The sequence below is a fragment of the Lepidochelys kempii genome, chromosome 7, assembly GCF_965140265.1.
Source record: "Lepidochelys kempii isolate rLepKem1 chromosome 7, rLepKem1.hap2, whole genome shotgun sequence".
Lineage (NCBI taxonomy): Eukaryota > Metazoa > Chordata > Testudines > Cheloniidae > Lepidochelys > Lepidochelys kempii.
Genome location: NC_133262.1, coordinates 59,171,433 through 59,194,238, shown reverse-complemented (window position 1 = coordinate 59,194,238; position 22,806 = coordinate 59,171,433). Strand labels below are relative to the sequence as shown.

Below are 22,806 nucleotides of genomic sequence, written 5' to 3'. Positions count from 1 at the left end.
CAAGCCTGACCTTAAAAACCTCTAAGGAAGGAGATTCTACCACCTCCCTAGGTAACGCATTCCAGTGTTTCACCACCCTCTTAGTGAAAAAGTTTTTCCTAATATCCAATCTAAACCTCCCCCACTGCAACTTGAGACCATTACTCCTCGTTCTGTCATCTGCTACCATTGAGAACAGTCTAGAGCCATCCTCTTTGGAACCCCCTTTCAGGTAGTTGAAAGCAGCTATCAAATCCCCCCTCATTCTTCTCTTCTGCAGGCTAAACAATCCCAGCTCCCTCAGCCTCTCCTCATAACTCATGTGTTCCAGTCCCCTAATCATTTTTGTTGCCCTTCGCTGGACTCTCTCCAATTTATCCACATCCTTCTTGAAGTGTGGGGCCCAAAACTGGACACAGTACTCCAGATGAGGCCTCACCAATGTCGAATAGAGGGGAACGATCACGTCCCTCGATCTGCTCGCTATGCCCCTACTTATACATCCCAAAATGCCATTGGCCTTCTTGGCAACAAGGGCACACTGCTGACTCATATCCAGCTTCTTGTCCACTGTCACCCCTAGGTCCTTTTCCGCAGAACTGCTGCCTAGCCATTCGGTCCCTAGTCTGTAGCTGTGCATTGGGTTCTTCCGTCCTAAGTGCAGGACCCTGCACTTATCCTTATTGAACCTCATCAGATTTCTTTTGGCCCAATCCTCCAATTTGTCTAGGTCCTTCTGTATCCTATCCCTCCCCTCCAGCGTATCTACCACTCCTCCCAGTTTAGTATCATCCGCAAATTTGCTGAGAGTGCAATCCACACCATCCTCCAGATCATTAATGAAGATATTGAACAAAACCGGCCCCAGGACCGACCCCTGGGGCACTCCACTTGACACCGGCTGCCAACTAGACATGGAGCCATTGATCACTACCCGTTGAGCCTGACAATCTAGCCAGCTTTCTACCCACCTTATAGTGCATTCATCCAGCCCATACTTCCTTAACTTGCTGACAAGAATACTGTGGGAGACCGTGTCAAAAGCTTTGCTAAAGTCTAGAAACAATACATCCACTGCTTTCCCTTCATCCACAGAACCAGTAATCTCATCATAAAAGGCGATTAGATTAGTCAGGCATGACCTTCCCTTGGTGAATCCATGCTGGCTGTTCCTGATCACTTTCCTCTCATGCAAGTGCTTCAGGATTGATTCTTTGAGGACCTGCTCCATGATTTTTCCAGGGACTGAGGTGAGGCTGACTGGCCTGTAGTTCCCAGGATCCTCCTTCTTCCCTTTTTTAAAGATTGGCACTACATTAGCCTTTTTCCAGTCATCCGGGACTTCCCCGGTTCGCCACGAGTTTTCAAAGATAATGGCCAATGGCTCTGCAATCACAGCCGCCAATTCCTTCAGCACTCTCGGATGCAACTCGTCCGGCCCCATGGACTTGTGCACGTCCAGCTTTTCTAAATAGTCCCTAACCACCTCTATCTCCACAGAGGGCTGGCCATCTCTTCCCCATTTTGTGATGCCCAGCGCAGCAGTCTGGGAGCTGACCTTGTTAGTGAAAACAGAGGCAAAAAAAGCATTGAGTACATTAGCTTTTTCCACATCCTCTGTCACTAGGCTAACCTAGTGAGGAGGGCTTTAAACTAGGTTCACCGGGGGAAGGAGAGTTTCAACATGGGTCTATGGATGAGATTACAGGGTTGGTTGATAAAGAGAACAATGTTGGTGTAATAGACTCGTGTAAAGCTTTTGACTTGGTACAGCAAGATATTTTGATTTAAAAGAAACTAGAACAATATAAATATAACATGGCACACATTAAATGGATTAAACGCTAACTGGTAGGTCTCAACATGTGATTGTAAATGGGGAATCCACATGGAATGGGTGTATTTCTAGAGGGGTCCCACAGGGATCGGTTCTTGGTGTTACACTATTTAACATTTTTATTAATGAATTGGAAGAAAAGATAAAATCATGACTGATAAAGTTTACAGATGACCCACAAACTGGGGGCGTGGTAAAGAGGACAGGTCACTGATACGGAGAGATGGGCTCAAGCAAATAATATGCATTTTAGTATGGCTAAGTGTATACATCTAAGCACAAAGAATGTTGGTCATATTTACACAATACAGGATTCTATCCTGGGAAGCAGAGACTCTGGAAAAAAATGTGAGTCATGGTGGATGATCAGCTGAATATGAGCTCCCAGTGTGATGTGGCCAAAAGAGCTAATGTGCTCCTGGGACATAAACAGTGGAATCTCAAGTAGGAGGAGAGAGGTTATTTTACCTCTGAATTTGGCAATGGTATGATTGCTGCAGGAATGCGGTGTGCAGTTCTGGTGTCCATAAATTGGAGAGGGGTCAGAGAAGAGCCTCGAGAATGATTAAAAGATTAGAAAACTTAGACTCAAGGAGCTCAATCACTATTAAGCAATCTATTTAGTTTAACAAAGAGAAGGGGAAGATCAAGCAGTTCCCCTGGAGTTTTAAACTACAAATGTCAGTTTAGTCCTTGATGAAATGTGTGTCCCTGGTAAAGCCAAAGGGTTTACTTCAACCATCTGAATTATTTAGAGACCTTTTGCAAAGTCGACTTAATTCAGTGAGAACTAACTCTTGCTGATCGTACACATGTGCGGGGTGATCTGGTTCCTCCATTTCATAAACATTGAGGGGGAAAAAGGAAAAAAGTTAGTATTTCTTTTGTAAATATCCACCAGAGGGAGCTAGAGGGTACTTTGATGTCCAGCAGGCATGATAAGAGGATGGGGTAGTTAATGTAGACAGGGGAGCTAGTGGTGGTTAAGGATTCTTCGAAACGTTACACATTCACGTCCCATCCTTTATGAAGCCCAGAAATGAATATAAATATGGTGAGATGGGCAGCCCATCCTCCCCCAACTATATCTGAGGCTGGGATTTTGTGGCTATTTGAAGTGGATTCTGTCTAAAAGGAGCTTTTATCCTTTCTGGATATGTGAAAAGAATAAAAATCAGTGAGGATAGTGAAGCTCACCTTGCAAACCACTCTGGAAACACAATTTCCCATGGTGTTTTCCTGGAAGGCTTTTGCTGTGTACCAGACACTTCAAGGGATAATGAAACCACAGGGTCTTCCCCTTGCAAAACTGGGGACTGAGCAGATTGCAGAATGGCCGCCTGCTGGGCCACTATACATGAGACGAGTAGGTTCCTGGGCCAGTGGAAAAGCTCCCCATTGCTACATGAGTGGGGGATGCTGTCAATCACAGAGCTTTCCAGGAAAGGATAATGAGGAAACCCCTCAGCTCGTGACCCTGCAGAGCAGAGTCCGGGCAGAACTGCTGTTGGGTAAGCCTGCCAGAAGTGCTGTTTCTCTATACTTCCAATGATAAGCTACAGGCAGTGGCCCGGCTACTGGGTGGAGGCAGTGACAGGCTTTGCCATGGAGAACAACATGTTCATTAACAGTGGATTACACTGAGGAATTGCAAGAAAAAAATAGAGAAGGCCAGGACCTGCTGTGCTGAGATTCACAGCCCTTCCTGGCCAATCACCTACTAGCCACATAGAAGAAGGTGCTGTGCAGCTTGCAGGGCCATGTACAAAGCGACCAACAAAATTTTGGCCACCTTCACTTCCTCTTTTCTCTGGAGGTGGCGTCCAGCCAGTCCCACGCCATGTGGCATCATGGTAGAGGCAGCAGCAAGCGGCCCAGAGAGCCACATGTGGTTACAGCAGAGGCAGATGCTTTACTACGAACAATTGAAACATGGCAAGAGTAGCCAGCATCGATTCTGTGAGAGCTACAGTCTCAATGTTAAGTGCCTCCCCACTCCAGAGTGACCGTGATCTTCTGAGATCCAGTGCGGCACATCAGCCAAATAAGGTCAGAAGTTACCTCATGGCATCTTTGCTCTGGTCTCATGGCCAAGGACACAGTCTGTGGCTGATTAACTGCTACTGTCAGTAGCCAGTAAGATCACACACAGACGTCTCTGCTGAAATAGCCTGTAGTGGTTTCCTGTCAGAGCGCCCGTGCATCTGGGAATGCGAGGAAAGGCACAGTTGTCTGTTAGAATGCTTCCTCTTCCGACTGGCTGGCCACCATCTTGTGTGTGCCCAGGCCACCTCGGGAAACTTGTGTGACAGCACAACTCATCCTCTAGAGGACAAGACTGGTTGGGTACATGGTAACTGAACAGGAAACACATAAAACTGCATGGCCTCTGGTATTTGCAGTGTTGTCGTAGCTGTGTCAATCCCAGGATATCAGAGAGACTAGATGGGGGAGGTCATATCTTTTTATTGGACCACCGTCTGTTGGTAAGAGAGACAAGCTTTTGAGCCACTATGGCGATGCATGACTCTTGCCTTTGGGGAGGCTGGGTGCGAGCACTGGACGCTCCCTAGAAGTGGGGTGGCCATGCCCCCTGCTCCACCCTGAGGCCTCTTTCCCTGGAAGCCTCACCCATGCTCAGCCTCTTTCCCTGGAAGCCTGCCCCCACTTGGCCTCCTCCCCTCTGAAGCTCTGCCCATGCTCTGCTCCCTCCTGCAAGGGCATCCCCCTCATTCACCATTTGTGTCTCTTCACTGGAGTCCTGAGCAGATACAGAATTTATATTCGCGGAGCTGCAGGGCTCTACTGGGAACCACAGCGGCGAAAGCAGTAGCTTGTCGGGCTGACGCTCCCAGGAGCCAGCACTTCATGCCAGCAGCTCCTCCGGTGTGGCTGTACCGCCGCCAGCCCTGCCCTCTGGGATAGGCACTCGGCTGCCTGGAAACTGTCCCTGCTCACGCTGGTGCGCGCAAGCAGCTCGCACGCTCCCAGACAGGAGTCCCGGCCACACGGTGGTCTGCATCTCCTGGCCGGGACTGTGCGAGCTGCGGATATACCTTTTATATCTGCACAGGACTCTACTCGTCGCCCCCTCCCCAGAGGTCCTTACCCAGCCCACCGGGATGGAGGGATGCAAGTGGCAGGTGGGGAAGGCCATGGAGGTAGGGGAGGAGTGGAGATGGGAAGAGGGCGAGCGAGGGCAGGGCCATGGCCCCAGCGCCCTTTCAGTGGCCGCGCTTCACAGGGAGGTATGCTGCATCATGTTTGGTGTATCCGCCGCCCATGCAAGCCACACAGCTCTCTTCATGTTAGCTCAAAAGCTTGCCTCTCTCACCAACAGAAGTTGGTCTGATAAAAGAGATTCTCACCCACCTGGCCGCTGGCAGACTGGAATAGGCCACATACACTGTACACAGTCCCAATACTCCATTCAGAAAAAGGGAGCTGCTAGGAAACACAGCTGGCTCCTATAGCTGGAAAAGCACCGTGTGTACATGGGAAGGAATGGACTCAGGTTAGTACTAGGGAAGGAAAATGACATGGGTAGTGAATAATAATTGCTATTGCTCTGTTCATAAAACCAAGAGGGAGTAGAAATGGAGAAGACCCCGGGGCACCAGATTGCACTGTGCAGTATATTATGGTATCTGGTACTCCAGTCTGGTTTTAAATGGCCCGAGCTATGAGACTCCCACCAGTTCCTGTGGGGGACTGTTCCATTCTGTAGGCCTCCCTGTCCAGAAGCTTTTCCTGAGATCCAGCCTGGATTTATCTTTTAATTCCACCCCGTTCTACTTCCGTTACCCCTCTGCTTCAAACCCTTCAAAGCGTTTTATACACCTTCACTGACTGAGCCTCCCAACCCCCCAGCAGGGGAGCCAGGGTCATCACTCCTCTTTCACTGAGAAGGGAAGTGACCTGCTTCCATAAGAAATAAAGTGAGCAGTGACGCTGACATGGAGGTGATAGCTAGTGCCTGGATGGTCCCTAGCATGTGCAATACCATTAGAACTGGTAATAGGGATGTGTCTGAATAGTATCAACTCAGGGGTAGACTCCTGAAAAGCAGGTGTTCCCTCAAGGTAAAGAGAGCTGTGCGGGAGAAGCAACCCTGCTAGGAGGATGGGCCATAGAGGGGAATGTAGTGGGGGCAGGGAATCAAGGGGGCATCCCTGCCCAGGAAGCCAGACCTGAGCAGTTGGACAAATAGGCTGAATTTAGAATGTTCTCTTCATACTCAAAATGGCGTCTCCTTCCGTGTTTGGTGCTTCGGTTTCATGCAGCGTGTGCTTGTGTTTCAGCCCGGTCGAAGAGCTTGGTGATGGGCGAGCAGACCGGGCTACCCTCCAGGCCATCATCCCCTAGCCCACAGGATCGAGTGCTGAAGTCTGGCTGGCTGAAGAAGCAGAGGAGCATCATGAAGAATTGGCAGCAACGGTGGTTTGTGCTGCGTGGGGACCAGCTCTTCTACTATAAGGATGAGGAGGAAACCAAACCGCAGGTAAGGCTACACTGTGATACTGTGCACCGGCCCTGGTCCCAGAGGTATGAGTGGGACCAGTCTTCCATTTTGAGACCTCTCTCAGAGCCTTTTCTGGTTACTCCCAGTGCTGGGAAGGCTCAACAGCAAGAGTGATAGCATAGCTAGGAGGCACTACTGGGGCTTTGCGGGGTGGTGATCATGGATACAGAGTGCCCAGGGAATGCTGGGCAATTCCTCACTAACAAAGCAGGTCACCATGTTAGCTCCGCTCCCTGGAGGCAGCAATCTGCTGAGTACCTAATGCTCTTAGGGCCTCTGACCAGACCCAAGGCAACTGGCACAGGGCGCATTGCCAGAGTGTCCCTGCCCGCATGGGATGGAATGGGAGCCCAGACTAGTAAGAAGTGGCTCTGAGGGACAGACAGATTGGAGTTCCAGCTGGAGAGACCCTCCTCCCCCACACACACACGAAGGATGAGGCTAGGAGGAAAGGACCTAAGCCCCGACAGTGGGAGGTAGGAGAAAGCACATCCACAGAGGGGGCTGCGGTTGTAAATGGGATGGATGCTGGGGTGGGAACCAATGGAGGAGACGGACACAATGGATCTGATCTGAACATAGGAATGGCAAGAGGCAATCCGACCTGAGGTCCATCTAGTCTAGTAGCCTGTCTCCAGCAGTGCCCAGCACCAGCTGCTTCAGAGGAAAGTGTCAGAAACCCTGCAGTAGCAGTTGTGAGATAATCTGCCCCCCTCACCCCCAAATGGGTGTCACCCTGGTCTCTAGCAGTTGGCTTAAGCCCTGAAGCATGAGGTTTAATATCTCTTCCAAAATTCTTATGTGTAATGATTATAACAATGGATATTCTGGGTATCAATATACATGCCCAATTGCTTTTTGAGTTTTGCTAAATTCTTGGCCTAAGAACTTCCTGTGGCAGTAAGTCTCACAGGCTAATTCCCTGTTACATGCAAAAGTATTTCCTTTTATTCCTCCAAACTCAGGACTGTTAGAAATCCAGATCTAAACCTTAAGCCCCCCTCAGATGTAGAGGCAGTACCACCTTCAGGATGAAGCTATGGGATGGGACTCCAGAGAGCATAGCGGCACCCTCTGCATGGCTCACCAGCACCGCAAAGAGGCATGGGGGTCAGAAGTCTGCTGCAAGTCAGACAGACCTAGTCTAGCACCCCTGGCTTTCTTACCTTTCCCACTAACTGTTCCCAGACTTCTCAGTATTGCCTGGCAATGGAGCAGCCCTCCTACTGGATCACTAAGGTTTTTAAGTTTCCCAGGTGAATCTTTAGTTTTCTACCCTGCAGCTTTCCTGACAAGGAAGTCCAATTACATGGAATAGTGTGTTATTATTTATTATGGACTAATCTGAGCCATCTGGTTTCAATAAAAATATGCATTGATCACAGTTCAGAAACCACAGTAAATATCTGTCATCTGAATTCTCTTTAATGAAAGGGCTCCCAGCACAAGTTGTAATTGTCAAGGGGTTCCTCTGTTAAACATCTGGATCTGATGGGTCTGTTAAACAGCTGCTGATGTCTTATGCGTCTTGATTTAGAGATAATTTCATTAGTATTGTCCATATAGTCTGTATTTTTTCTGCCCTTATTTTTCATTGCTATCAATCCCTAGCCCTTCTGTGCTAACCCCTCTGTCTCTCTAGATTCTTATATGGTGCCTAGCCTCATAGTATCATAGCATCTTCCAAGATTAAAAAGTGAATACGAAAACAGACATTCTCTCTCTTCCCACAAGTCAGCCTGGGCTGGATTTGTCCACATCTTGCAGGAACATAGGTCAGAGAAGCGGGATTTGTGTTGTGCTCGGAAATGGCTAATGTTCATCTCTCTAGGTAGCATAGGTACTTATCAGGGTATTACATACACAATAATATTTTTATCCTCTCACTCTATGACGCAGGGGTATTAGCCTCATTATACAGCTGGGGAACTGAGGCCCAGAGAGATTAAGTGAATTGACTAAGGTCACATAGAGAGTCTGTAGCGGATCAGGGAATTGAACCTAGGTTTCCCAAATCCCAGATTAGCACCCTCACCACTGCACCACCCTTCCTGTTGACATCCTGCCTCCTCTCTTCTGGGAGTGAGTTCAGTTGCAGGAGCTGGTCACTGTGAGAGCTCTGTGTCCAACACATAGGAACTTTGCTCTTGGGGCTGACAGTTTTAGAGGATGGCGGCTGTCCTGGGTGGTTCCAATCATGCAGAGTGAAACCACCTCCTCCTTAGGTAACCTTGCCCCCAGACCCATGGAGAACTTTGAAGGTGAGGCACGAAACCTGGACTATGTCCCAGCAGTAATGTTTTGCATGAGAACAGGCTCTTTAGCAGTTCATTGGTTCTTGTTGTTTATTCCGTGCCTGGAATTCTAGAGCCATAGAAGTTAGGCTCCAAGGAACAATATCTGTAACAGGAAATCTCTCTCCTACAGTGGCAGGCCCCTTTGGGGTCACCACCCCTCCCACTGACGCAAAACAGACTTTCACCCCACAAGACTCTCCCAGTCAACACTCTAGTCTCCATCAGCTCTTGTCTGCAGACTGGCTGATGAAAAGCCATGATGGATGAAGGTCATGCTGTCAAAGGGCCTTAAACCCACATGGATATGCCATTGTGTAAAGAGCTGCGAACAACACATTTATGCTTCAATTCTTTCCACCTCAAGCATGCTGCTCCCTGAAAAACACAGGCTGGAATCACTTACTTCATTGTTGGGAGCTCAGAGTTTCAGGTTCTTGCTAACAGTGATATGATCTTAACTAGCTGAGGATGGCTCCGCTGGTGTCCGTAGCCAGAGAGCGCACCACGTGCAGTAGTAACCTTGCAAAAATTGTTCTGGCTTGACTCCATGTGTCTGGGATGAAATTCCAGATACCTTAAGGGAACAAGATGTGCTGGGAGTCTACACTACATTGTCTTAAAAAGTACTTCTATTTTCTGGTTTTGGGTGCCACTTGATTTCTTCTAGAAGGTAGTGTGTGTTGTGATTAAAGAAGGGTGCTTGTACTCAGGACTCCTGGGTTCCTGGCTCCGGTGCTGTGTCACTGTGTGATCACAGCCAAGTCACTTAGGCCAGAGATTTGTAAAGATATTTAGGCATTGCTCTGCTCAGTATTGCAACCCCCCCACTAAGTTTGTTTAAATACTTCTACAAACCTAGCCCTTGGGATCCTATGGCATCTTAGGAGTTGCAAAAATACCTTTCAGATCTAGACCTTACCCTTTCTGTGCATCAGTTATCCCTATTTTACAGATGAAGGAATTAATAATTGTCCACCTCGGAGACTGCAATAATACATGTTACAGTATTTTGCAATCCTGGATGACTGAGGCCATGTCTACACTAGTGAGCTTACAGCGGGACAGCTGAATGATGCACCTGTGCTGCTGTAAGATCACTCATGTAGCTGCTCTAAGCCAACAGGAGAGCTCTCTCCTGTTGACATAATAAAACCACTTTACGAGTGGCAGTAGCTCTGTCAGTGGCAGAAGGACTTGTGCTGACATTGCGCTTCTGTTGGTGTAACTTATGTCACTCGGGTGTGTTATGTCGTGGCTGGGGCCAGGAGAGGGAGACGAGAGCAGGGGCCAGGAGCCAAGACCAGGGGCTGATGCCTGCAGCAGGGCTGTGGCTGGGGCCAGCGTCAGAGCAGTACTGGGAGCAGATCGGGACTGGGTGGCGCTCCCTTCCTGCCCTGTTGTGGGGGCTTGCCTGGGCCCTGCTGGGCTGGCCCGGGCCCTGCCATGCTGGCCCATGCCCTACTGCAGGCCCATGGCCTGCTGGCCCAAACCTTGCAGTTTGCAGACCACTGTCCTAGGGGATTGGGAGGCTTCATTTGTTTGGAAAGCACTTTGAGATCATGGGGCGAAAGGTGCCAGAAAAGTTCCAAGTCCTGCTAAAGACAGTTCTGGCACCCAAGTAAGATTTGGAGCATCAGCATCTCAGACTGATTTCTTCCTGTAGTATCGGTGCTAGCCAAGTGGTGTGTGTCAGTAAATGATGTGTTTTTCCTGCTCTGCAGGCATCCATTGCTCCTTTTTCTTTTTTCTCTTTTTCCTCTTCCTGCTGTTGGCATGGGGGAGCCTCTTCTGGAACTTGAGGGCAGGAGGTAGGTGGGTGGAAAGGGGATGGTGGATGTGGTGGGAGGTTTGGCAATGGAATTCAAAATCTCTCTCACTGTAGTTGCGTCTCTGCTCTTCCAGATCCCTTGATGCTGACTTGCTTATCAGGTCCCCAAACCTCTGGATTGACAAGGTCTTATCCAAATCCTCATCATCCTCGGTGGCGGGGAAAGGCCTCCTCAGCATTATCGCTGTCCTGCTGCAGGTTGATGAAGACGCCTCCTGTGGGAGGGGACTCTCCAGCTGCCATGTTGGTTCAGGACCTAAGGACTGTCATGCCAAGGCTGGGCAAATCTCAGCCTTTCTCTTTTACGTGCAGGCATCCAGCAAACCTGGAAAGTGGCATAACCCCTTCGCCGGGGGGGCTCCCACCCGCCCACGGCTCCTCTTCCGAGTTTGCAATGCTAGTGATTAACAGAGAAGGGAGCCTCGCCAAACAATCCAAGTTAATTAGGAGTTCTCCTAAAAGGAATGTTGGGGGAGTGAAAGGGAGTCTTGAGACAGCAGAAGTGGCTCATGGGAGTGTGCGTTTGTTAGGGAAGGTGGCCAGAGGCAAGGAAGAAAGGACGTCAGGGAGAGGATGGTGAGAGAAGAATGTTAAGGAACTTAAGCAAGAGAAGAGAAATAGCTGGTGGTTATTTGGAAGGGGAAGGGGGAGTGAGAGAATGACTTAATAAAGCTAACTGAGGAAGGTCTACTTAATCATCTGATTTTCACTTTCCTGATTAATTGAGTTCCTTTGAAGGACAACAGATGTGTGCCGGAGACAGCTTTCCAGGGCACTCTGGTACTGCAAACTAGTGCTCAGGAAGTTCTAATTTGATATTTGCTGAACAGCTCTGGGGCTAGACTTGCCAGGGATACAGAGTAATAGATAATTAGTCACTGTGCAGATTTTCAAAGGACATATTGGGAACATGCTCAACTTCAAAATTGTATCCTGCTGGAAAACTCTGGTGGCTATTTGTGTGGTGGATGCTATGTACTCGGAATAGTTCTCTTTACAAATCTCTCTTGTTACAGTATCTGCGTCGCTGCGTGTTGCTGGCCAAGCACCTTTTACTGATTGTGACAGGGTGTACCAGGCCCTTTCAGCCCTTCTGCTGAAGGCTTTCCAGTCCTACCACATCCTGCCCTTAGAAAAGGAGCAGTGAAGGTGGGTCTTCCAGGCCTGCCTAGAAAGGCTGCAGGGAAGCAGCTAATCAGAGCACAGCAGGTTCCCTTTAAAGGTGCTGCAGGGCCTGAGCAGGCTAGTTGCTGGCTGGGACCAGAAGGGTGAGGAAGGACTGTGAGACTCTCCAGGTAAGGAGGCCTGGGAGAGACTCTGCTCAGGCAGGGAGCAGACGGAGAACCCTGTGGTACAAGTGAAGAGGAAGGGGCTCTGTGGGAAGCAGCCCAGGGCATAACAGCAGCAATGGAGTTAAAGGAAGCAGCAGGGGACTGCTGTTTGTAAGGTCCCTGGATTGGGACTCAGAGTTGAAGGCTGGCCTAGGTCCCCCCACCAGCCACTGGGGAAGTGGCTTAAGTTCCAAGGAGGGGATAAGACGCTGCCTTAAAAGCCCAAGAAAGGGGCTTGGAGTTTAAAGAGGCCCAGAGATGGGTCTGAAGAGGGCCAACCATTTACTGAATATTGTTACCCTGGAGGGGGTTTGTTCATTCACATGTTGACTGTGTGTGATTTGGTCGGAGGGCTGAGCCACTGAAGACCCGGCTGATGAGAGCAACAGCCAAAAGGAGAGCAAAGAAGAGCGAAGAGTTTAGGTTCATACGTGGCCAACAGGAAGTGGTCACATGAGGGGAGTGCACCCCATCACACTTATGCTTCCTAACAGGAAGTTTATTCTGACATGGTCTGAGACACAGGAAATGCAACTCCTCTCACTTCTAGGTCAGAGGTCCCCAAACTGTGGGGCATGCCCTCCTGGGGTGTGTGTGGAGGAACATGTAGGGGCTGGCCCAGGCCTTGCTCCCCACTCTGCCCTCAGATCCACTCTTGGCCCCAGCTACGGCTCCGTTCCTGGCCCCAGCCTTGCCCCCTGCTCCCAGGAGCCATGGCCCCGCTCCCGGCACTGGTTCCCCGGGGTGGGGGATGCTGACAGGGCAAAGGGTGGGCACGACCATGAAAAGTTTTGGGACCACTGTTCTAGATCACTGGTGCCGGTCCACCCTTGATGAGAAACTCTGTAGAGAGCCATTGCACTATCAATGTTCTTCAGTGACCATTACTGAAAGATTTGAGTGGTTTTCAACCCAATTTCCAGGGAACAAGTGTCCACATCAAAGTCGACAGTCGCTGCACGCACTAAGGCCTGAATGCATAAAAGGAGTTAGGTGTTGTGACAGGAAAATCCTTGTGATTTGTGAATTGCTCTGGGGGTTAGGCAGGAGATCGGAATTGGGAGGCCGCAATGCGCAGGCCCAGAGGCAGAAATACAGACACCTGGAAAACTTTTACTGCAAAAACTTTGCTGCTCAGTGAGTTTAGCTTCCTACAGGGTTTTGTGCATTGCAGTGTTCCCAAACTGGGACACAGGTGCCTAAAACAGGGATTTTGGTGCCCAAAGTCTGCAAAATTGACATGGAAACCAAGCTATCCTCTCAGCCCTAGCTGGGATCCCTCCAGAAGACTGTTGTGACATGTTGTTATGGGGCAGGTGTCGTAGCTTCTGGATGTGAATGATTGCAGCCCTTCAGTCCCAGCAATGGTCAGTCTGGACTCTCCACTAAATTTACTGCTTTTTGTTTAATGTACTACTGCTAATTGATCGCTTCCATTTGTGTGACTCTGAATGGAGAGAGAAGGCTGTGTAGTTCTATATTACAAGCTGCTATGAAGCCTACTACTGTGATATAGTTTCATATTTAAATTCTCTGATAAATTATTGGACAGGTGTACCTATCTTGATAATGGCATTTGGGGTAAATGCTTCCTTGGCTGCTGTGATGTGTCATGCAGCATATTTCACAAAATCTGCATATTATCCAGATGCCATAAAACTAAAGTCAATGAATAGAAGGCAGAAGATAATTGAACGAGTCAGACATCATGTTCCTGAACTGCTGCCGTCTGATGGGTTAGCAAATGCAACAGCTCAAGCTTCCATGCTATACCATTACCATCCATGCATTTATGAGGGATAATTATTAAAATATTGGTTATGACTGAAGAGTAAAATGCTACAGATAAATCTCAATGATTCAGGATTCAAGATATTCCTCCAGTCTGATCCAGCAGGAATATCTGAGGAAGGTTGCATAATGGATAGGAAGAAGTTGGTACCATTTTATCTCTTAAAATGAGATTACCTAGTTCCAAATCTGCTCTGCCATCCTGGAGAGCTCATGGACTAAGTAACTCACTAGAGATTTGTCCCAACCTTAAGAATTTTGCCAGTTCTTCTTTCTTTGGGGAATAAATTCTCCCAGATCCACAAAATGGGACTTGACTCCCGCATTTTCCTGAAACACAGTCTAACCAAATTCTTAGTGCTGATTGTCCTGGTGGCTGTTATGACAAAGTTTTGTTGGCATCGCTATGTCGGTCAGGGATGGGAAAAATACACAACCCCTAGCAACGTAGCTGTGTTGTCAAAACTCCCACTGCAGACACAGCTATGCTGACTGAAGAGTGCTTCTGTCAGCACGGCTAGCCTCCTTTGGGGAGGTAGTGGTACTGTGCTTGCAGAAAAACTCCTTCTGTCTGCATGTGCTGCGCCTTACACTAAGGAGCTGTGCTGACCTAGCTATGTAAATGTGGGCATGGCCAAAGAGACCTGTCAGCCAGCTGACACCCTTCTTTATAGTGTCAATGAAAATGACAAGGATTGCATGGGCCTCAGAGACTAGACCCACCCTCTTGCCTCTAGAAATGGTAGAGGCAAATTGGAAGGGCTGTATAGGGAGAAGTGTACAGACGCTATCATGCTGCACCTTCTTAGATAGAAGACTTGTTCTTCATGGACATCAAACACCTTTCCAGGAAGGAGGACTAAGGTTCTGAATGGCTCTGTGGATTGGTAACTGTTATGAAGCACCTTGCCTGCAGCAGAAAAATTCAAACCCCGTAGTGACTAGTGGATTATGTCTCCCTTAGGGATTTCAAGGCAATAGCAAGGACTAAATGGCTGGGATCATCCCTGAACAAGCACTACATTTGCTTAATAGAGTGCAGTTATTCTCTGTGGGGAAAATAGCATCCTGGACCCCAAGACTTCTCTCTGTGCCTTTGGCTCAAGCATGGGCTGTGCTTAGGGAAAACATCTTCACTCCTGGCAGCCCTGCAACCTCACCCTGGGATTAGAAAGTCAAGATGCATTCTTTACTCATCACAAGCTATAGAGCCTTACTGCACACCTGCCCTTCAGACCCTCTGTCTTCCTCCCCTCACCCCTTCCCTGGTCCTTCCATTAGCTAGTCCCCTCCTAGTTGAACACCATCCATTGGGGCTGAGATGCCTGTCCCTTCCCACCACCCTGGGTCTGGCTGGTCTATGTAGATTGTAAGTGCTTCAGGGCAGGGACTGTCTGCTACTCTGTTCAATGCCTAGTATAAGGAGGCCCTGTTGGTTGGTCCCTGGGAGCCACCATAATAATAACAACAAAAGTCTGCAGGCCAGATTAGACCTTCATTGGTATCTGTGCAACACACTCCTCATACATACATACTCTCTCTCTCTCTCACTCCTCACTGCCTTCAGTGAGTTTGCACAGGTGTGACAGTGATTCAGTGAACAATTCTACTGATGTACATGTAAAAAGAATCCAGCTCCCCAACCTCCCATGGATAGGTTGGCTCTGCAAGGTCCACAGGGACAAAACGCAGCTTCCTGCTCCATCCCTGAGCTGGTTCTGCAGGGCTAATGGGAATAAAAACCCCTTTTTATCACAGAGGTAGGAGATCAGATTTAAACACACAGGAAATAGACTTCATGAATTTCCTGACCTGGGAGGAAAAGACCCTGCCATGCTGTCAGCCCTGGAGAGAGGAAGAGCTGACATCTAGGCTTGTTTAAGAGCAGGCTTTTAAAAGGAAAGGTTTGGGCCCTGGAGGAGCGCTGCACAGCAGGGAAGGGAGAGACTAGTTGTACTCTGCCAATTGTTGCAGGGTTCCCTGGAGAGCCAAGGCTGCATTTGCAATATACCTTCCAGGGCAGTTAAACAGAACTCAGTGTACCATCTACACCCATAGCAGGTTGCATGTGAACCCCAGTAACCAGGCTGGCACTGCTAAGGATTTGGGTGTGGAACCCAGCAATAGACTGAGCAAGAGGTCCCTGCTTTTGCCTGAGCAGAACAGATCACTTTGCAGCTACTCAGGCTTCAGCTTGTTAAATACCATGTTTTGACAGTAACTTTCCTTCAGAACCCAGACAGCTGGCTGCACTATGCTCCCACGCAGAAATGCAAAATGTCTATGGTAAGGCTAACACTCCTGTCCATATGTTGGCTATTTAGGCCAGTAATTTTTTATCCAAGATGCTAAATCAAAACTTTTCCTTGTCTCCCTTCCAGATGTACTGCCATTCACGATGGAGGGATGGGGGAAGAAACGTATGTCAAAAATTTCCCAGATGTCACAGGTGTAACTACACAGATCCCTCTTTTATGTAAATAACCCACATTACCAGAGCATCTGCACTCCTCCCTCATATTTAAAAGTGCAAGCTCTTTCTATTTTGCCTTTGTTTCAAGCCTGTAGAAGAAAAGGCTTGGTGTATTTTTATTTAGGTTTGTTTGTATGCATGCATATAAGGGAAATCTAAGTCCTATGCTATGGGGGCCTCATCACTGTAGTATGTGAGCGCTTTTCAGTGGTCCATTGAGTAACGTGACTAACATCTGTCACGTATGGTTTGTTTTCTCTCTCAACCTAACCCCAGAAGGAGAATTTTGTGCACAGTGGAGTGTTCTGTTTTGATAGGGCTCTTCTTCGGTTGTATTTTTTTTTTTAAATGTACTCTCTGCTCTGGGTTTATATCTGTGAGCGGCTTATTCCTTCACCCACTCACTTCCCTGGTCCTTCTCGCATGAACAGAGAGCAACAATACTTGAAGTCCAAAGGTGCAAACAATTCAATGTTTGTTGGGGTGAACTTCCAGCAAGCAATGATTCAAATTTCCTTCCTTAGTGTCCCCCTTCCCAGCTCTGAAACACAGAGCCTTGCCTCTGTCCCTGTTCCCATTCCCATCACTTCGCAAAACTTAATTTCCATTTCCCCCCCTCTTACTTCCTGACTGACTGCAGACTAAACTTGAGTTCTGCTTACCTGTACCTTAACCAATCATTTTACTGAAATTTAACTAACCAATCCTAACATATTGTAACATGATTATCTAACCAATTATATCCCACCACCTTAATTAGTTTACACCCAGCAAAATTAATTATACAGCAGACAGAAACAATCACAGAACCAGACAGAGATTATACGGACAAACAATAGGGAAATAGGGACTACACTGATAAACAACAAAGAAATGAGGATTTCAAATCCCAGCTATTGATAAGTGAGTTCTTGCCAGACAGGATGCTATCCAAACTAAGTTTCCTTTTACATCTTCTAGGCTCTTCCTTTTCTCTGGAGGTGATGGGCACTATTAGGACAGGATTGTGTTCCTAACAGCCCAATAGCACTTTATTTCAATATGCCTAGTTCGGAATGTGAGGATGTGACCAGTCGCTTCCCAGCTTATGGCTGCCTCTGCTGCTTAGCCAAAGGCTTTAGCCTAAGAACAGCGCCTCAGACTGTCACAGTAAGAGAAGTCCCTTACACTGGCAGACAGTGATTTTGCTTCTTTCTTTTATACCTCTATAACTAGCTAAGTGATAAGAATACAACTAAACTGGTTCTTGTGTTATGTGAAAGAGTAAATAACACTTCTTTATTCACTTTCTCCATTCCAGTCATGATTTTATAGGCATCTATCATAACCCCTCTCTTAGTCATTTATTTTTCAAGCTGAAAAGTCCCAGTCTTCTTAATCTCTTCTGATATGGAAGCTGTTCCATGCCTGTAATCATTTTTGTTGCACTTCTCTGTACCTTTTCCAATTAGAATATATCTTTTTGTGAGATGGAGTAACTAGAACTGCACGCAGCATTCAAGGTGTGGGTATACCATAGATTTATATAGAGGCATCATGGTATTTTTCTCTCATTATCTATCCCTTTCCTAATGGTTCCTAACATTATTAGCTTTTTTTTGACTGCTGCTGAACACTGAGCTGATGTTTTCAGAGAACTATCCGCAATGACTCCAAGATCGCTTTCTTGAGGTAACAGCTGGTTTAGACCCCACCATTTTGTATGTATAGTTGGGATTATGTTTTCCAATGTGCCTTACTTCGCATTTATGAACATTGAATTTCATCTGCTATTTTGTTGCCAAGTCACCCTTTGTCTCTCATTTCTGCTGAAAGCATCCCTCCTCACTGTTGGTGATGCGATCCTTGCCAGGCAGTACAGCGACAGTGTGAAGGGCAGTTTCATGGTCCCTGTGATGATCCTACGGGATTGAGTGAATTCAGAATCAATTTTGTATGCATGGCTTGAGTGTGACCATACTGAGACACAGTACTCTGCAGTTGAGTAGCACAAGGCAACACTGGTTGCTTGGAGTGCTTTGGGATCAGCTCCCTGTTTTGTATTGGCCGCTTACTGGAGTACACAGTTCCTAAAGTTCACTTCACTTTCTTTTTCAGCCTCTTGATATGCTCTTTGTATGTCATTGTTCAGTCATAGTATTCAAAGATTGTACCGTATCATGATGTCTGGAGTTTTTGTTTGGCCTGATGTTTCAGGTGGAATGCATACCATTGTGTTTTGCTGGGATTGGCATTCAGGGAACATGTGTGATAGTATTCTCCAAGTACGCTCGGAGCCAGTTAGGATGAGCTCAAGGTCCTCAGATCTTTCCAGCTGGATGGTGATGCAAAGATCACCTGCATAAATGAATCTTCACAGTAATTCTGGTTAGTCATTTGTGTAGACATTAAATAGCAAGGGTACTACCACTGAGCTTTTAGGCAATCCATTCTGCTGAGTTCACCGTCACCTTTTCTAACCATTCACCTCAACTAAAAAGTCAGTTCTTGAGCAGCAAGGAGATGACCTGGATTATCTTACTATTACTCAAAATTCTTTCCAATTTCAGTAAAAGTGCATGATTGTTTCCAGTGTCATAAGCAGCCAACAGATCAACAAACGCAGCCCTTGTAATTTTACAGGTTTCAAAACCATCTTCAGTGTACTGAATTAGGTTTGCAACTTGGCCACAGCCTGAATATCCTGGGAAGGAACTGGCTTGGTCATCAGTCAGCTGCCCTTCTCATATAGCTTGTGGGTTGAGCCTCCTGCTATTGGTCAAGAGTTTCACAGAGAGCAGAGCATCATGTGTTCACAACAGCTTACGTTGCTAGGTAGATGCTCTCTTGGATTTTGGACAGCGTAGAGCACTCTGTCACTGCTGAACAAATAGAGGAACCCCTCACTTAAAGTCGTCTCAGTTAATGTTGTTTTGTTGTTACGCTGCTGATCAGTTAGGGAACATGCTCGTTTAAAGTTATGCAATGCTCCCTTATAAGTCATTTGGCAGCTGCTTGCTTTGTCCACGGCTTGCAGGAAGAGCAGCCCGTTGCAGCTAGCTGGTGGGGGCTTGGAACCAGGGTGGACCGGCAGCCCCCCATCAGCTCCCTGCTCCCCTAAGTTCCCTGTGTGGCAGCTGCCCAGCAGGCTATCAATTGCTGGCAGTTCAGCTGTCCCTCCCACCACTGCTCTGTGCTGCTCCTGCCCTCTGCCTTGGAGCTGCTTCAGGGAGCCTCATGCTTGCTGTGTGGAGGGGTGGGGGGAGAAGTGGGAGGCTAATGTGAGGATATTGCCCCCCCCCGCTCCTGCACCCCACTTACCCCATGTTCCATAGAGCATGGGGGACACACGACAGGGCTTAGGACAGAGGGAGCTTCCTTGCAGCAGCTGTGGTCTCAGCTTGCTGATTGATGTAAAAAGGCAGTGTACTTAGAGTGGGGTCAGCGTACTTAAAGGAGCAATGCACGTCTCTCTCTCTCACACACACACAGGGTGTGTGTCTCTATCTGCCATGCTGTCTCCCCTCCCTCCATTCGTGCTGCCTTGTAGACTGTGAGGCTACATTAACAACAATGAGTTGACCCTTGAGGGCTCAGCCAATTGCTAGTTCATCATTTAGCAATAAGGCATCCCCTGGGAAATATCCCACCCTCTGACTTCACCGCCTCAACCAGGCTTCACAGTCATCATCGCTGTGTCCTGGTATTAAATTGTTTGTTTAAAACTTATAGTGTGTGTGTGTGTGTATGTATATATTATATAATATAGTCTTTTGTCTGGTGAAAAAAATTTCCCTGGAACCTAACCCCCCCTGTTTACATTAATTCTTATGAAGAAATTGGATTCACTTAACATCGTTTCGCATAAAGTTGCATTTTTCAGGAACATAACTACAATGTTAAGTGAGGAGTCCTGTTTTCAGGAGGCTGTGGTGTCCATTACCGTTCACCCACTGACATACTGGCATTAATTAGACTGTGTGGGGGTTTGCATGGAGGTAGCATGATCAGGTCCATGACTACAGCAGTACAGGTAATTATAATACTATCAGCAGCGTGCACCGTTTGGCCTTTAGCTTGCTGCATTACGGTGGGTTGCAGCGTGCAGGCAGCTCCCAGTGGCACAGATATTCTGCCGGCTGGGCTGGCTGAACTACCCATTATCCCAGGCTGGGCCCATCCTGCTCTGGCCCTTTTTAGCCAAAACAAATCTGTCGCAAGCTCCAGTGGACTGGGCAAGGGAGCATGCAGCTGCTCTCTCTTCCCTGGCAGCCTGCACATAGCACCCAGACTCCTAATGTCATTGCTGTTGGCTGGCTGGGTGTGGGCAGAGCCGGAGTCGGCTGGGGAACTGGCCAGGAAGTTGCCATTAACCTGCTCTCCTCGCCCCTTATCATGTTGCGGGCTTCATTCTGCACTGCAGTCCCCATGGCAGGCTGAAGCTGTCTCTGGTGGTGGCACTTACCTGTGGATCCACATTACTGTGTCAGGGGCCCAGAGCTGCAGAACCTGCCTTAATCCTCCTAGCAACTGCCAAGCAGGATCAGACCAATAATTCATTTCATCCAGACTCTGAGAGTGGCAAATACCAGCTACTTCAGAGGCAAGTGTAAAAATCCCCAGGTGGAAAGATTTCTGAGTAACCTGCCCTCAGGAGCAATTTCTTCCTAGCCCCCATCAGCAAGTGGCTGGCTAATGAAGCATGAGGCTTTATTGCCTCTATATGTTTTTATTTTCATTAGTGTAATATTCTTGTTATTCATATAAATGTGTAATATGGGCTGCATCAAGAAAGAACTTGAACCTCGCACTGCGAAATCATTGTCCGTAATGGGGCATTTCCTCAAGAATGTCTTTTGTAAACCAAACACCCTGATAAGTTGAGAGATGAAGCTGAGGATATATAATGCTTCAGTTGTCAGTATCCTGACCTATGGGTCTTCAACATGGCCCTCAAGACTGACAAGAAGTTGGACATCATCCAGATGAAGCATCTGTGAATGATCAAAAATGTCAAATGGGTTGAATTCAAGTCAAATGAAGAGACCTGTCTTCTAACTAATAGGTCCTGCTCTCTCAAACGGTCATCCAAAGCTTTCTAAGGTGGTATGGTCTTTTGCTCTGAATGCTTACCAACTTCCCTGCAAGAATCATTTTCAAATCCCTCCCCCTCCCGGTGAAAGGGGTTTGGAAAAGACCTCCTTGGAAAACCTAAAACACTTTGGCTGGAAGGCATCAACAGACATCTGTCCCTCACAGACATCTTACCTTGTAACATGCCAGATATGGCGCAGGACAGAACATGAAACAGGTGCAGAATGCGTTTGGTGGCCTCTATGCGATCTCTGAGAATTACGTAACTAACTTTTAAAAATCTGGCTATGTTCTTTGCTTATTCATAGATTCCAAGGCCAGAAAGGACCATTGTGATCATCTCATCTGAACTGTATAGCACAGGCCACGGAACTTCCCCCTCAAAAATTCCTTGAGCAGATCTTTTAGAAATGGATCAGTCTGGATTTAAAAATTTGTCAGTGATGGAGAATCCACCATGATCCTTGGTAAATTGTTCCAACGTTTGATTACTCTCATTGTCAAACATGTACGCTTTATTTCCAGTCTGAATTTATCTAGCTTCAACTTCCAGCCATTGAATCATGTTAGACCTTTCTCTGCTAGGTTAACGAGACCTTCATTAAATGTGTTCCCCATATACTTAACTTGATTACATTCTATATCTCTTAATATTCTCTTTGTTATGCTATATAGACTGAGGTCTTTGAGTCTATCACTATAAGGCAGGTTTTCTAATCCTTTAATCATGCTCGTGGCTTTTCTCTGACCTCTCTCCAATTTAGCAACATCCTTCTTGAATTGTGGGCACCAGAACTGGCCACAGTGTTCCAACATGGTTTCACCAGTGTCTAATACAGAGATAAAATAACCTTTCTAGTCCTACTTGAGATTCATTCCCCAGTTGATGCATCCCAGGATCACATTAGCCTTGCTGGCCACAGCATCACACTGGACGCTCATGTTCAGCTGATTGTCTACCATGACCCCCAAAATCTTTTTCTTCAGTTGTAACTTGTAGCAGTGAGTTCCACAAGTTTATTGACCAAATTAACTTTCAGGTAATTGAAAAGGTATTTCCTTTCAATATTGAATGCATTGCCTACTCATTGGGATGACCTCATGTCCTATGAGAAAGTCAAGTCAGAGTGCCTGATAGGATAGTTCTTTACCATTTTACATCAATAGGAACTGCACCTGCTGAATTTTATCACTGGAAGTGTGTGACTTCTCAGATCCCTATAGATAATTGTGGATTGGGACTTTAAAAGGGCATGGGTTGGAAATGACCCATGAAAACTTAGCTGTCTGTTCCCAGGTCAGCTATGTCCTTAGGAGACCTTCCTTGTTGAAGGCCTCATGGTGCTAGGTCAATTTTTTTTTCATCCCTAATTATCTCCAGCTCTTAGGTTACGCTTGCTGTTTTTTAAAATCTGTGTTTCTGCCAACATCAGTATTCAGCATCATCTGCAATTACCGGGGGTGGGGAGAAAGCTTAGCGTAGCAGAATTTTTCACCATCCCATTGATCTTTCCTGCAGGTTATTTATCTGACCTCCTGTGGAGGCTTAGGTGTTGATTGCTTATTGGTCGAAGCCTACTGAGATTTGTCAGAGGCCGCCATAATACTACAAGGGATAATGAACCTTGGATGACACCATTTATAACTTCATTTATGGATGCTGCATTGTTTGCTT

General features: G+C 47.3%; 1 protein-coding gene across 3 annotated transcripts in view; it reads left to right on the top strand.

Moving 5' to 3' along the window:
- ARHGAP22 (Rho GTPase activating protein 22) overlaps window positions 1-22,806 on the top strand; it is a 237,433-nt gene that overhangs the window by 22,797 nt on the left and 191,830 nt on the right. For 2 of the 3 annotated variants that reach the window (XM_073353053.1, XM_073353054.1), the window contains exon 2: window positions 6,118-6,317. In XM_073353053.1, coding sequence (XP_073209154.1) covers window positions 6,118-6,317 — 200 coding nt within the window. Of the gene's footprint in view, window positions 1-6,117; window positions 6,318-22,806 lie in introns of those variants that run through there. The other variant, XM_073353057.1, reaches the window with a different exon arrangement.